Source organism: Ambystoma mexicanum, chromosome 6p (genome assembly GCF_040938575.1).
Source record: "Ambystoma mexicanum isolate Mex_15411 chromosome 6p, UKY_AmexF1_1, whole genome shotgun sequence".
NCBI classification, from domain to species: domain Eukaryota; kingdom Metazoa; phylum Chordata; class Amphibia; order Caudata; family Ambystomatidae; genus Ambystoma; species Ambystoma mexicanum.
In genome coordinates, this window is record NC_090935.1 from 789171607 (window position 1) to 789187128 (window position 15522).

The following is a 15522-nucleotide window of genomic DNA, read 5'->3' on the forward strand; positions in this document are numbered from 1 at the left end:
AATTACTTAATATTGTTAGAATAAGTACTTGATCTAAGAATATACATGATATTAATATTTAAACTTTACTGTTACACTCTATTCAATGAGCTCTTCTGTAATATCAATTTCTTAATTCACCCATATGTAATCTTGCTTATGACATTTTCAATAAATAACATTTAACTTAATTTAAAATAAAATAGAAAAACAAACTTGGTCTGCGATTACTGAAGCTGTGTTGTATTTCGAAAGTCTGTTTTCCTTGATGATGAGGACTATGACGTCATTAAGAAGAAAATTGAACTGCAGAGGAACAGCACAGCTTTAGGAATCTTGTGGTATGTTTTTCTTTTTTTTTTTTACTCAAGAGCCTTGGCACCCACGTGTGGAGTTTGCGTATGCTAATGAGTGTGGTGGCAGCTCACGATGGGGCGATGTGAAGGGCGTATGTGTATTTGTCATACAAACAACATGTTTGTTGTGAAATGTAGGTGCTTGCTTTGTAGCAAAACGTGCACTGATTCAGCTGTGAACTTCGTTGATGAATGTTGACATGTTCATAAAGCATTTTCATGACTAAGTATGTGGCGAATCTTGATAGTTATCTGCACCCTTGATGTTTCTGCTAATTCTGAAAAAGTTATTTTCCCATGGTGGTCTAAATTTGTGTTTTATTATTCTAAAGTCTCCCCACAGATGTGATGAAGATAGTGTATAAAGCTGGTGCAAAATCTGAGGATGGATGGACAGCACTGTTAATAGTTTATGGAACTTCATTGTTTGAAGCTGAGAAGACCAAGCTACTTGAAGCACTAGCAAGCACAGAGGATGCTGGAAAATTGATATGGTATGAGTGGCTAACTACCAGCGATGGATTGTGTGATATGTAACCTGAAGATAGAGTATACACATCACTGTATTTAATGGCTTCGATTCCTTTTTATGGGCTCATTTGTAACATGGTTGTCCACTTTTAGCAGTGTTTTTTTCTTAGTTTAATTACTAGTCATTTACAGGTTAGGATTACTATTTTGAAAAGTACACTTGTATTGAAACTATTTTTCACTAGTCTTCTGTTGTTCTTATGCTAGGTTTGGGATTCATGTAAAAAGCACCGGCTCACAGGTAGCAGGGAAATGTTCTCGATGGCTCTTGTCTTCCACGCTGGTCAGTTTGGTGGGGGTGTTGCTGGGAGACCTTCCAGAAGCATGACAACTAAGTTTACCTGCCAGCTGTTTGAACACTTGCATAGAAATAGGGCAATGGTATTTGTTTTTCTGGCTTCAGACCTTCAATGAATGAAAGTTAATTTCTAAGCTACTGGAAACATTAACACCGGGCAAACATCCACTGCAGCACATTATAGGTCTCTGAGAGTGTTGCTTTTCTCGAAGGTGCAGTATGCTGTGTTTACAGCGCATTATGAGCCTTTTTTCTATATTATTAGTTTGTTTTCACTTAAGTGCATGCAAGCTGTAAAACAATATAGCTTGTACATATTTTGCTCCTTTTTACTTTGTGATAAAAAGAAAAAGATTAAGGAATTTCCATGATTAATTGGTGAAATTTGATGGGGCTATCTAAGTGAATTATCTTTTATTTAAAATGTGTTCGTGGATAAAACTTGGAGATAGTCAAATGTTTGACTATAATGAAGATTCCCTCAATGAAGTAAGATTACAAGAATTGTACCCTTTCCTTCCTTTATCTTTATGTCAACGAGGACTGTTGCAAGTTGAAATTACATTACTAGCGTTGGTGCATGAGTTTAATTTTATCTGAAGTTTTTCATCTGTGAATTTTTCTGCTGTAATGTTTTTTTCAAAGGTCACCAGTATGTGTGCATGTGTTTTCTTACTGTGTTATTAAGCAGGCTCTGTTATGCATCAGGTGAGATATGGACTTCTACCCCGCTATTAGTATTCACAAAATGGCAGTTGCTTATGGTCAAGTGGGAGGCACACACCACTTTCCTTAAGGCTCTGAGAATGAACTTTAAAGGATTGTTGAAGGGATAAATTCAAGGGTCTCCCATAAAGCGATGTAAAGTGGCTGGCTCATCTCAGGGTGATTCTTCCCTTTTCAAATGGGCGGTCCATATGTCAAATTAAAGTCTTGAGGGTGGAAAAATTAGCTCTCATACCAAAGTAGAAAGTTTTACCTTTACCATGATCCCGCTCTTGGGGGGCCTTTTGTGAATAAAGTGTAGACATATTCTATCAGCTATTCAATGGCAGGATAAGCTTGAAATACAAAATAGAGCCTTGTGTAGGGAATTGCATGTAATGATTTCGGCTCGCGGTGGTCACGCGCGCTCTGTGTCAGTGTTCGGAGCGAAGAGCCGCGTGACCACGGGGAGACGGTTGACGGCGGCGAGATATGAATCTGAGAGGAGCAGGTTGAAGGCTCCGGGGAGCTCCGTAAATAAAGAACTTCAAAGGCCAAGTCTGTGTCGCGTCTACTTCCTTCAAGTGGCGACGAGGATATAAACATACGGAGCTCGCCGCGGAGCCTGGTGACGTCTTCCTTACGGCCAGGAAAGAAAAGTGCGCTGCCGCCAGAAGCGAGGAGATTGGGCCGCGACAAACGTGCGAGGAACCGAGGTTAAGGGGAATGGAGCGGTCTCGGCGGCACTGGGAAGTGTGCGCTGCAGGGGGACAGTCGCCCCTCCTCTCTCTTGCCCGAGTAGCTGTAAGAAGCAGACAGCTAGTTTCTGGTTGGTGCCGCCCACCCTGGCTCATTGGATAAAGAGGTGAGGAGCAAGGAAAAGGGGGGTTGGACACAACCAGAGGGGGAGGTTCACCATTAAGGTGAACAATAATTGGCAATTACAGTGTGGGAGCGTCTCCACGGACACATTGAGAGTTTGTAAAGGCAAGGAGGAGGCAGAACTAAGGATGGTGTTGGGGAAAGTGAATATATAATTATGATGTGCCACAGTGCAGCTTAATCACTGGGAGATTAGTGCACCTGAAGAAGTGAACAGTCTTGTCTAGCCGTGAACTAAGTGACATTTAAGGGAACTTAAAGCACCTAGACATACATAAGGATGGCGGCAGCTAGCATGGCACCCCCACCACCGTTCCTGGCTGAACCTGGGGCACCACCAATAAGGTGGGACAGGTGGAAGAGGTTGTTTGACACGTACCTGGTTGCCATTGGAGGGGACAAGTTCGCATCAGCTAGGAAGGAAGCAATTTTACTCCACAATTTGGGAACTGAAGGCAGAAGCGTGTATGATGGATTACCTGATCCTCCACAGCTAGGCCAAGGAGAAGTGGATCAATATTCCATGGCGGAAAGGAAGTTGGAGATACACTTTGAAGCCAAAAAGAACATAACGTTTGAGAGGCATAAGTTTTTCCAAAGGACACAAGGTCCACAGGAGCCAGTGGAGAATTTTGTGGCAGCATTGAGGTCCCTTATTCACACATGTGAATTTGGACTGCTCACAGACTCTCTCATAAGGGACCAGTTAGTGCGATGTACTAATAACGTAAAGATACAAGAGAGACTATTGTCCAAAGACGCATCACTGGAAGTAGCTATCGAAACGGCAAGAAGTATGGAACAGACCCAGAAGTACATAACTAAGATGAAGGGAGAGAAGTTGGAAGGAGAAGTGGCGGTAGTGAAGGGGTTTCGTAAAGGAGTTCCCAACAAGGAGATAAGATGCTACAAGTGTGGAAGTAACCGTCACATTTCGACCAGCATGTTCTGTCCAGCCAGAAACATATCTTGTCTTAAATGCAAGAAAAAGGGTCATTTTGCGAAAGTTTGTCGTGAGTCGGGAGTGGTGCAGAATATTGAGGAAGGAAGTAGGGTGCCCGAGCAAGAAGAAGATGATACAGAAGGAATCTGCAACCAGACAAAGCATATACTAGAAGTGTCAGAGGTATCTAATAAGGGTGGAGCACCTTTAGATGTATTCAAAGTCAACGGGAAGGCAATTACAATGAAGGTGGACAGTTGTTCGCCGTGGACTTTGATCTCGAAAGCAACATTTCTAGGTTGCATGCAAGGAGATGTGAAGCAACTGAAAGAACATAAGATCGAACCGTATGCGTATGGGAATGTGAAGATTGAAATTGTAGGCATGTTCCAGGCTTCAGTGGACTATAAAGGAAGAAGCTGTGAAGCGGAGATATACGTTACTCAAGAAGGTTCGACACTCCTGGGATGGGGTGAACAGTGGAAGTTGGGTATTAGAATCCAAGCGAATGCGGAAAGGCCTATAGATGTGGCGGAGCTGAAGGATAGGTGGGAGAAGGAATACCCCGAAGTGTTTCAAGATGAATTAGGAGTGTTGAAGGAATTTGAACATCAGATTCAGCTGAAGACAGGAGCCACTCCAAAAGTGCACAAGGTGAGGCCAGTGCCTCACGAACTAAAGGAAAAGTTAAGAGTGGAAGTGGAATCACTGCTGCAAAGGGGAATAATAGAGAAAAGTGAAAGCTCTGAATGGCTGTCGCCAGTGGTAGTAGCAGCGAAGGCAAACGGGGATATAAGACTGTGTGTAGACTTACGAGACTTGAACAGAAATATCTTGATTGATAGACACCCCCTGCCGATAATTGGTGATGAATTATCTGTATTGAACAATGCTAAAATATTTTCAGTCATTGATCTTTCTCAAGCATATCATCAGGTTCCACTGAAGGAGGATTGTCAGAAATTGACGGCATTCATTACAGTGTTTGGTACTTTTAGATATTGCAGGATGCCGTTTGGGCTCGCTTCGGCGGCAGCTGTATTCCAAAGGGTGATGGAGACTGTGCTGTGCGGGGTGAAGAATATTATTATTTTTCAGGATGATGTTCTGATATATGCGAATTCCACCGAAGAACATGAGGGGGTGTTGAGAAAGGTGTTAGATAGATTAAGGGAGGCAGGATTAACGGTGAAAAGGAGCAAGTGCAAGATTGGAGTGCACAGGGTTGAATTTCTTGGTCATGAAATAGATGAAAAGGGTGTGAGGCCTAAGAGGAATTTGGTTGAAGCAGTGAAGGTTGCGCCGGTACCAGAGAGTAAGGAACAAGTGAAATCGTTCCTAGGTTTGGCCGAATATTACCATAAGTTTGTTAAGGATTTTGCAAAAGTATCGATTCCCCTCAGAAGTTTGCTCAAGAAATGTGCAAAATTTGAATGGTCAGCAGAGTGTGGTGTGGCTTTTGAGTGTATCAAGCAAGCGGTGAGCGAGGCACCATCCATAGGAAGGTTTGATAATAAGGATAAAATTGTTTTGGTGGTTGATGCGAGCATGCTGGGACTGGGAGCGACATTGGTGCAGTATGACAGGGATAATACTGAAAGAGTTATTGCGTTTGCGTCTAGGACGTTGAGGGGTGCAGAGTGCAAATATTCTGTTATTGAAAGAGAAATCTTAGCTATGTTCTGGGCAGTGAATCATTTCAAGTATTTCTTGTGGGGAAGAAGATTTGTGGTTAGGTCGGATCATAAGCCCATGGTTCAACTTTTTGAGAGTGGAAGGTGGGCGTTAGGTTCTCCAAGGATTAGCAGATGGGGTCTGGGGCTCCAAAATTTTAACTTTGATGTGAGCTATCTGCCGGGAAAGAAAAATGTGGTGGCGGACTGTTTGTCCAGGTTGCCAGTAAGTGGTGGATTTGCAGAAGACAGAGAAACAGAGGAGGAGTCAGTTGTGGCAGAAATAATGAATGCAGTTAGCAAGGTTGAGTGGATACGAGAAGAGGATACTGACGAGGAGCTTAGTCTTATAAAGGACTGGACCGTGAAGGGATGGCCTGCAAAGGGAGATTTGGATAGTAAATTCAATAATTGGTGGGAGATAAGGGATGAATTGAATTTGTGTGGAGACAGGCTAAGAAGAGGAAGATGTGTTGTTCCTCCGCAGTCTATCAGGTCAGTGCTGGTTAGTTTGGCTCATCAGGGTCATCCGGGAGAGGCTGCCATGAAAAGAAAATTGAGGCAAAATTATTGGTGGCCGGGAATCGATAGATGTGCGGAAAGATTTGTCAAAGATTGCATGACTTGTCAAATGAGTGACAAGTGCAGAGTAGTGAGGGAGGCCCCTTTGATACCAAATGTGGTGCCAGACCAGCCTTGGTGCAAATTGGCAGTGGACATTATGGGTCCAGTGGCAGGGCTGGGAGGTGGCCAAAAGTTCTTATTTGTTGCAGTGGATTTTCATTCGAAATGGTTTGAGTGGGAAGCGGTGAGAGAGGTTACAGCCAAGGAGTTGATTTGTTTTTTAGAGAGACTGTTCCTTAAAGAGGGGGTGCCTAGTGAAATTGTGTCTGATAATGGGGTACAATTTGTATCCGAGAGTATGAGAAAATTTCTTGCAGGTTATAGCATTAAACACACAAGGACAGCGCTGTATAATCCTAAGGCAAATGGTCTTGTGGAAAGAATAAATAGGTACATAAAAGGGGGTCTACAGATGGCCATGAATTCTGGACAACCGTGGAGGGAAGTATTAAGGTTGTTGACGTGGAATTATGTCACCACGCCACACTCTGTGACGGGTGTGTCTCCTTTCGTATCACTGAAAGGCAGGGAACCTGGGACAAGGCTTTGTCCAGGATGGTTGGGAATGGCCAAGGTGGTAAATGTGGATAGAGAACACATTATGAAACTAATTACTTTAAGTCAAGAGAGAAACAAAGAATTGTTTGATGACAGGAGGAGGGTGAAAGAACAGGAATGGAAAGTTGGTGAAGAAGTGTATGTTAAGAATCCTAGATTAGTAAACAAATGTGTGGAAAGTAAATTCCTGGGACCGAAGAAGATAAATGCAGTAAAAAGTAATGTGGTGGTTTTGGAGGGAGGTGAAGTGTGGTCAAAAGGAAGGTTGGCGAAAGTTGGTGATGTGAATGTCAGTAGGTCGGAGGAGAGAGTAAGGGAAGGTGTGGTGAAGGAGGGACACAGTACGTTAGAAAAGGTGAGGAAAGAAGGTGTTGTAGACGGAAAAAATGTTGAAATTGATAATGAGGAGAGAACTAAAGAAGGAGGGTCGCATAGGACCAGATCAAAACCTGTGTGGATGAGGGATTATGAAAATTAAAATACCTTGATCTCAGTACGTAAAGGAGAAATACAAATGCAAGATTAGTATTAACATTTTAATAATTACCAGGAGTTGTCGCATTCTCCTATGTTTCAGGTTGATCAGTTACATTAGTTAGTTTGTGACCGTCTTTTCTTTGGATGGTTAAAATCTTTTATTCTATTATAAAGGGGAAGATGTGTAGGGAATTGCATGTAATGATTTCGGCTCGCGGTGGTCACGCGCGCTCTGTGTCAGTGTTCGGAGCGAAGAGCCGCGTGACCACGGGGAGACGGTTGACGGCGGCGAGATATGAATCTGAGAGGAGCAGGTTGAAGGCTCCGGGGAGCTCCGTAAATAAAGAACTTCAAAGGCCAAGTCTGTGTCGCGTCTACTTCCTTCACCTTGCTACGTGCTCATGTTTGGTAGTGTCCAGATATGAAGTATTGGAGGAGAGCCTGGGCATGTAATAAACAACAAGCACAATGCAAATTGTTCAAGCGAACGTAGGTAAAGCAAATGTAAACATGCACTAGCTACAGTAAACCACAGTGGAGATCTACGGATACAAATAAAGCTATCCATCCAATAGTAGTTCTATAGAGGATCCTACCTAACTTTATTCCAAGGGCCCAGTAAAAGCAATGGCAATGGTCAAAAATGTTCTAAGTGTATCTGGGTCTGTTAAGCAGGATCCCATTCAGGTCTCAGGCAGGGTAATAAGTGGACCAGAGGGATGTACAGTTTTGCACAGACCTGCAGAGAATTTACCTTAAGACTTAGTAAGCTTCTTGGAACTCAGAGGAAGCAAGTCCCCTCTGTTGTCCCAAGAGGCTTCCACAGCCTCTGCTGAGCTCCAAGGAGCTTTGGGATTCAGGTTCAAATGAAGCAAAAGCTTCTTTGCCAGTTGACTCCGACAAGTTTCAGGACTCTGCAATCTCTCTTTGAAGTGAAGCGATCTCCTTGCCAGTTAAGGTAAAGTTCTTTCAGGTTTTCACTGGTCTCTGGCAGGTTTGGAGAAGGCGCAATGCTTTTAAATCAACTCAGCAGAACTTTTAAAAAACGATTCCTCATAGCCGTTTCTTTTCCTGACCTTTTCGCAAACTAAGTCTCTGTATTTAATGCTGCTAGGAGATTTAATAACTCGGGGGAAAGGCCCCATACTTCTCGTTCAAGCACTAAAAAAGTAAACAAAACTAGGATGCAGAGACCTTTTTTTGCCCGAGTTCTGTGACGAATCGAGGGAATTCGCCCTGCTCCCCAAGGTGGAGCCCCTTCCTGTGAGGTTAGGGAGGTGAGCCCACTTCGTAATACCCACCCTAGGGGTGGGTAGAGGCAAGTGGGACCTCACTGGGATAGACTCCCTATTTGGGCACAAGGACTCCCATTCCTATGAGGATCTCGCTCAGGCTGGATGTACACTGGCCTACATGGTATGTTTTAAAACCCAAGAAAATGTGTCTCATCAAGGGATATCGTTTTCTTGAAAGAAAAGTTTGTTTCCCTTTAAATAGAGATGTCCACTTTACTAGGACGAGGATGTTAAAGGATGCCCACCCAAAGAGGGTGAGATAGATGTAGACGAAGAGAGAAAGGATCGCCGACACAGGTGGCGAGAAGCCCCAAGCCTCACAACCCTGAATGAAAATCAAGGAACCCACGAGGTTAAAACTCCTATGCCGAAGCTGTTCGGGGTGCCAACGCTACGGCGAACCAGAGAGATCTACAGGGCAGGAGCCCAAACCCGAGGGAAGGTGGTGGCAAGATACAGAGGGAAATCTGTGGTGGGCTTTTGGCCTGACGAACGTCTCTAAGGCCATCGACAGCAGAGGATTGCAGGTTCTCCATGAATGCAGATAGTCACAGAGACACCACAAGAAGAGCGAGACTGAGGATACAAACGCTGGGTAAAAGACGGCCTACACAATACTGCGAGACAGTGAGAAACCTCAAAGCAGAAACCCTCTGAAAAGTTCCCCATAAGGACAGACGGTAAGCTATGGGGAGATCAAAGGGTATCGATGTAGCGAACAGCTAATTCTTCACAGTATAAGACATGAAACAAAGTTAGCTTGAAACCCACATGACTATAAAGATTGTGAATCAAGATAGTCATTAGAACACACAGTTTACTCAGCACAGTAGAAGAAAGGAAACAGAGTTAACTTGGGAAAGAAATAGATACGAAGGTGGCAAACTAAGAGGAAAGGCAGAGTAAAACGTGGGCAACTAGAACAATATCCAGAGTGAGAAAATACCTTGGGAAGTGGAGAAAACAGATTGCTATCCTTCAAGTTTTCTGTACGTGAATGAAGGGTCAACACTCTTGGTAACAGTTAAGAACCAAACTTGTATTTAAACAGAACAGGGGGAAATGTAATTGTAGTTTCCAGCGGAATATAACTATGTAGAAATAAGGATGCTCTTCTCTGGTCTGTCGGACCTTGGTTCCCTTTATAAACTGTGCCAGAGCAAGTCTCTTCTTCCAGATCTTATATTTAGTCCTGTCCTTTGGTGCTTAAGCCATTCAGTTTAGTCTCTCAGGCACTTGTCATTTAATTTATATTATTAAGATTTTTTTTCTCTTCTCTACTCTTAAAACTCTTAATGGCCGCTTCTCTGTAAACTGTAAGTATTTGACTATCCTTACTTCATATCCTCAATTCCTCCTTCAAAGGATGTAGAGTCCACCTTTCAAATGTCCCCTTTTCCTTCCTCAGCTGTCTTTTTAATCAGTACCTGCTATTCCTTGGTCTGCCGCCAGAGGTCCTCGCGGCTGTCCTGTTGTTCCTTCCTTCTCCGGCAGAGGTCCTCGCATCCAAGACTGCGGTCGCGTAGGAATAAACCTTGAACAGCTGATCGTTCTCGCAAATGTCTCTATAGGGCTCCGCCCCCTCAGCCGCTCCGTTACTCGCTTTTCGGATTCAGAGCTGGAGCCGCAGCAAAGACAAAGGTTACACGGCAGATTTCACAGGCCCTGGAATCTGCTCACGAAACGGAACTGCCTTTTCAACTTTTTTCATTGCCGCTCACACTTTAAGGGCTACGCTGTCTCTCAGCTGTAGAGACTTTCTGTTCAGCACATTTCTTCCTTTACTAACTTAGGCTTTCTCGTATGAACTCCAAACTCCTTTAAAGTGCACCATTTAATAAGCCCACTCGTAACGGTTCTCCTCCTCTTTTTCTCTTGTTACCTGGCAACAACAAACATCCACATAGCCAGCTTAGAAGAAGGCACATTCATAAGAAAACCCTTCTCTGATTTGTCAGACCCAGTGTCCTTCAACATGTTCATGAACCAGCCCCCAGAGATTCATCCTTTTATTCTATCAGCGCTGTGACACCTGATGTTATTAGACAGATTCCCCTGGCTTGACTTCATGGGAGTAACCCTTTCGCACTATCCTGAACAAGAGCAACTTAGTGAAAAAGAAAGATAGGTGACCCTAAATGTGGGAATCGCAAACAAAATCCTGTGAGTCAGGAAAAATGTAACTGTTAGACTGAGAGTGAAAACCCATGAAATATTCCTTTAAAAAGTTGCAAGCAGTTTTGGGACCAAAATCATTTATCAGATGAGAGAGACCCAAAGGGAATACGAGAAGGAGAGAAAAAGTGCAAGATCTCAATTGGGGAATATGAGAAATTAATCCACAAAGTCACAAGACACTATTTACGGATTGTGTTTTAAAGACTGGCACTAGCAGTACCCTCAGGAGAAGGGAGTCATTCTCCTAATTTGTCAGTTTTCTCTTAGTGGTAGGGTCAGGTAGGCTAGATTTGGACAGCAGACTTGTTTTGGACATTCACGACTGACAGATGAGCACCTTAGTAAAATAGGCAAGGACCATCCGTAATCCTAGGGAAAGGTAGGCCTTCTATTTTTATTTTAATAAACCAGTGTATATCATGTCCTCTAAGAGTCTGTGTCCTCCTTCTGACTCGCCACAGTGCCCTGTGTGCTATGTAATAAATTGCTATACGATTATCCATTGTAGAACTTTAAAAACTCAGTTTGAGACATGGAATCAATTTGAGGGAGGTGACAGAGCTTGTTAGTTCTCTTCCGAGTATCCAGGAAAATAGTTTGCCTCCAATATCAAACAGTATGGTTCTATTACAGTTGCAGGATCAAACGATCACATGTCTTGTGGATTATCATGAAAGTACTGTCTCATCACGTCTCTGAGACGAGATCTGCTTTAACTATCACAGGGACTAGGTGAGTAAAAGAAGCAGCCCGCTTATATGGATTTGCTTTTATGGTGGCAGCTGAAAGGCCACCTAGTCCACGAGATCTTGAAGGTTGCAAGCCTGGAATCTCCTGTAGCACTTGGAGTAATGTTGAGGAGGTTTGTCCCGAAATAGCAAATTCTTTTGCCATAAAGTAGTCAGTGACTCCTCTGATATAGGGCGCACTTCCTCTGTCTGTGGCCCATATTAAGTGCAACCAGTTCCCAAAACCCACTGCTATCTCCAGAAAGTATAGCATCATGGGGTCATGCCCAGGTGTTTTGGGATTCTTGCCTGTAGCACCATTTAACATTGTTTTTATCTTTTTGTCCCGGGATGTGAACTTCTATGAATTTTCCAGTTACCCTCAGAATTCATTTATCATAAATCGGAGATTCTGATTTAAATGTTGTGCTCCAGAGACAAATAATTATATTAATTTAATCTTTGAGTCAGGACACCCAGTTTATCATTTAGTATTTTTAGAATCTGACTAACAAGATTAAAAAATCATATAATCATCAACATATAACTCCATATCATTTATGGTAGTCCAGAGCCATTGAGATAAAGTTACTGAGACCATTTACTTTCCCTTTTGTCCATCTAATCTGTTTCTGAGTTATGAAATGACTCCATTTATATCATTTTTCTTTAGTAGTGTGAAGTAACATATGGATCCCCCACTGAAACCCTGCTAAAAGTCTCCTCCCAGGTTGGCAGGGAAAGGCACACACGTCCTGATCCTGACCTTGAGGGTGGTGTACTGTGGGAGGATCACATGGGAGGAGACTGGGCCCTGGGTGGTGAGGAGATCCCATGGGATGAGACAAGTTATTTGTCATTTGAAAGGAAGTGCCTTTCTGTGTTGCCAAAAGAGGTAATGGCATATTGTCATTATAATGTCCCTGACCCCCATATAAGATCTGTAACCCGGGGTTTAAGTTCTGTTAAAGCTGAGTAAGCCTTATTAACCAAAGGATCTTTCAGGGTATCTCAGGATAGACACCTTCCTTACTCCTAAAGGTATAATATAAAAGGATCTAGAGAAAATGCTTTAACTTAAATATCTTCCTCTGTAACAACTAATACTAACAGTCCATCTTTTAATGAGTTTAAAGAAAATACATCTCACCTTAGAAGTAACTCACATGATTAAAAGATACCTTTGTTGAAGGGGACTACAAGTCCCATATTCCCACGAGTACTTGGACGAGGATGAGGGCTGAACAGGCATGCAGTTGCAGTAGTCGGGGAGTTAAGCTTAACAGCCCACACCTGAGAGAACTTAGGCAGCCATAAAAGGCCCCCTTAGATAAAAGGAATTGGAAGGAGAGAAAGGAGCTGGAACTGTGACTGGAATGTGAGCTAGTACCAAACGGAGGAAGGCATGAGGCTGGCAACAAGTAGAAGGGGGAGAACAAGAAGGACGCCGGAACGTAGAGACGGCAGATTTCACCTGCTTGTTCTGAAAGGGTCTTGTTTCCCCAAACTCTTACGTGCAGAGGCTGCGTAGCAGAAGGCATACAGGAAAGCTCTCTTTTCCCCATGTGAGCCCGATTGTCGTCGTTGCCGTGCAGAGAACGTGCTGGAGATCAAGGGGAGGATCAGTTGTCAAGCTGTGAGTCTCAGGAGCATGAGGGGCTCCATAAGTGTGTGGACGGACTGGATACACCACTGCAGAGAAAGGATGTGGGTCCCTAAGAAGGTAGAAGCAGTAGAGGTTGTGGCAGAAGGCATGGAAGCAGTGCGATCCGCATTGCGATCCGCAGAGCAAGTGTCAAAGAAGCCGGTGAGAGAAGCATGGTGTTCTAACACCTTGTACAAGCATGGCCAGCAAGAGTATCCAGTTCCAATTTCACTCGCATACCATTTAAAGCGGGTAGAAGATGTTAGTTGAACCCGAAATACCCGAACAATGGAAATGTAGCACTCGCGCACAACGAGGAAGTCATTTTACTTGCGAGAGAAGATAACGCTGCTTAAACCTATTGTTCAATGTTTAAAAGACTGTTACTATCTAAAGGAGTGGTCCTGTGTCACTAATTAAGAGGAGTGAACGTTACAAAGATTACAAAGACCTTTACTGAATACCTAACTTTGATAACACCATTGTTGAAACCTTTAACCTGTAAACACTACATTAAGAAGTGGTTTTGTGTGCCTAATTGTGATTCCCAAGGGAGGAATGAACTCTATCGTTCACAGGAATACAATTTCATACCAATCTTTAAAAATGACATCAAAGAGTGGTCGGTGCGCCTAATTGTCATTCCTCAAGAAAGGCTGAACTCTATTCTTTATTCTAATGCAGCATAGCTTTCATATATAAGAAGGTAAAGTGTATATATTACTGAAGAGAACGAGCATTGCCCAAGCTAAGAGTCTCCCCATATTAACAGTGAAACCAGCCTTTGTCAAAGTTAAGAAGCAATCTAACTGTACTGTGAAGTTAATAACAGTTCAGTTGGCCTAAGATACAAGTGTGTAGGCATTACCTGAAGCTAAGAGGGGCACCAAGACTTCTGGGTCATTACTTGGGCTGAGAAATTTGGGGAAGGGGAAATGGCTGCTTGTAAAGATTATTTTGAAGTTGATACAACCTGTAGTGCCATAGTCTGTAGAAGACAGAGAGGAATGAGTCTTAAAGGCAGTCCCAGGTTGTTAGTGTGGCAGACAGACAAAGAGGCAAAGAGGCTGCCCCTTTTGAAGAGTTATTCAGAGGAAGAGTGCCTTGCCTACTGGAAGTTGTTGAAGTACTTTGAAGTGTATCTTGTCAAAAACGTTCTAGAAGTACAAATCACTGAAGCTGTGGTAGTATATTTGGTTGTCCATAGATGCAACATTGTAGTAGTCTAAACAAAGTGAAGTACTGTGAGACAAAGGTGACAAAGGTGAATCAAGCAGAAGTGGAGTTGTTGAAGTGGATCAGAAGCACTGTGAAGTTATCCTGACAAATATACCATTGTAAATTCTAAAACTGTAACTAAGAAAATACTGTTAGTCAAGAACTGGATATCACTGACAGTTGTGGCTGTTGCATTTCTTTTGAACTGTGGCAAGTCTTCTTGAAGGTGTGACAAAGCATCGTGGCTGGGATTACCATTGGTGCTATTTGGTGGAAGTGGAAAGTGGATATTTCACCAAAGAGAAGAGATTTGCTATCATTGGAACTTTGGTTAACAAACCTTTACATTGACTTTGAAACCTCGAGAACTGATTTCAGACATTTCTTTCTTTGGTTGAACACTAACAGAATTGACCTTGAATCCTTGGGAAGGGAAATCACCCAGGACATTAGGTTTTTCAGAAACTGTGAATGTTGGTCATGTTGTGTTGCCATACATTTTCATTGTGTATTTGTTGCTTAGTGTGAGGGCCAGTTATCCTGTGTTTCCCTATAGCTTTGGTTAGCCAGGGAAATCCTCGGCAGAGTAGAGATATTGAGGCCTTTTGAACATTTCTTTCAAGAATGAAATGGCATATGTTAAAACATCCTCAAACCGTTGTCCGTCTCGTATTACTGACCCTTCATAGCCAGAGTCAATTTTAAGGAAAAAATTAGAGGCTTGGTCACTCTCAAGGTGGGGAGATCATGGATTGACGTTCACTGTGGGAATACATCTGCATTTACATATATGAAATCAAAAGTTGATTTATAAAATGTAAAAAGATCTAAAAATGAAATCTGAATTAAAAGGAGGTCTAGCAATAATAAGAAAGAGACACTTTTCATGAAGCACATCCACCCCAGAAATTGTAGGAATAGTCTTACAATACATGCTTAAAGAGTGTCTATAGATAATTGCTACGCCTCCGATGTGAGATTTTGGATATATTTACTGTATGCATTACGGGTCCTATCATATAGGACAGAGGGTGAGTGCTCTGCAAGGCTGGTCTCAGTAATACAAATAATATCAAAATCAGAATCGAGAATGAGATCAGAAATGATAGGTTGGTCCCTTACTGGTTGGTGCATTGATGAACACTGCTTTAACATGAAGGTTATTTAGAGGAGCCTGCGAAGTACTGGCTATAGTCATTAATGGCATGTTTTCTAAAGGTGAAGGAGGGGCCCAATAACACTGATGCATTCAGGTAACCAGTCTCAACAACATTTTGTTTAATTTTTTAATTAATCAAGATTGGGAGCATCTCACACTCTTCAACTTTTAGTCTGAGATAATATGGGTCTGTAACTATCATTTAAAAACTGAAGGTCTGTTTTATTAGGAATATACTATAGTGGCTGCCAGAAGGATATTTAGCATATGGAA

At 42.7% G+C, this 15522-nt stretch overlaps 1 protein-coding gene across 1 annotated transcript in view; it reads left to right on the plus strand.

Annotated features, from left to right (window-relative positions):
- Positions 1 to 15522, plus strand: part of LNPEP (leucyl and cystinyl aminopeptidase) — a 1221122-nt gene that overhangs the window by 1001456 nt on the left and 204144 nt on the right. The window contains exon 15 of the mRNA XM_069627677.1: positions 668 to 829. Within this exon, the coding sequence (XP_069483778.1) occupies positions 668 to 829 (162 nt within the window). The remainder of the gene's footprint in view (positions 1 to 667; positions 830 to 15522) is intronic.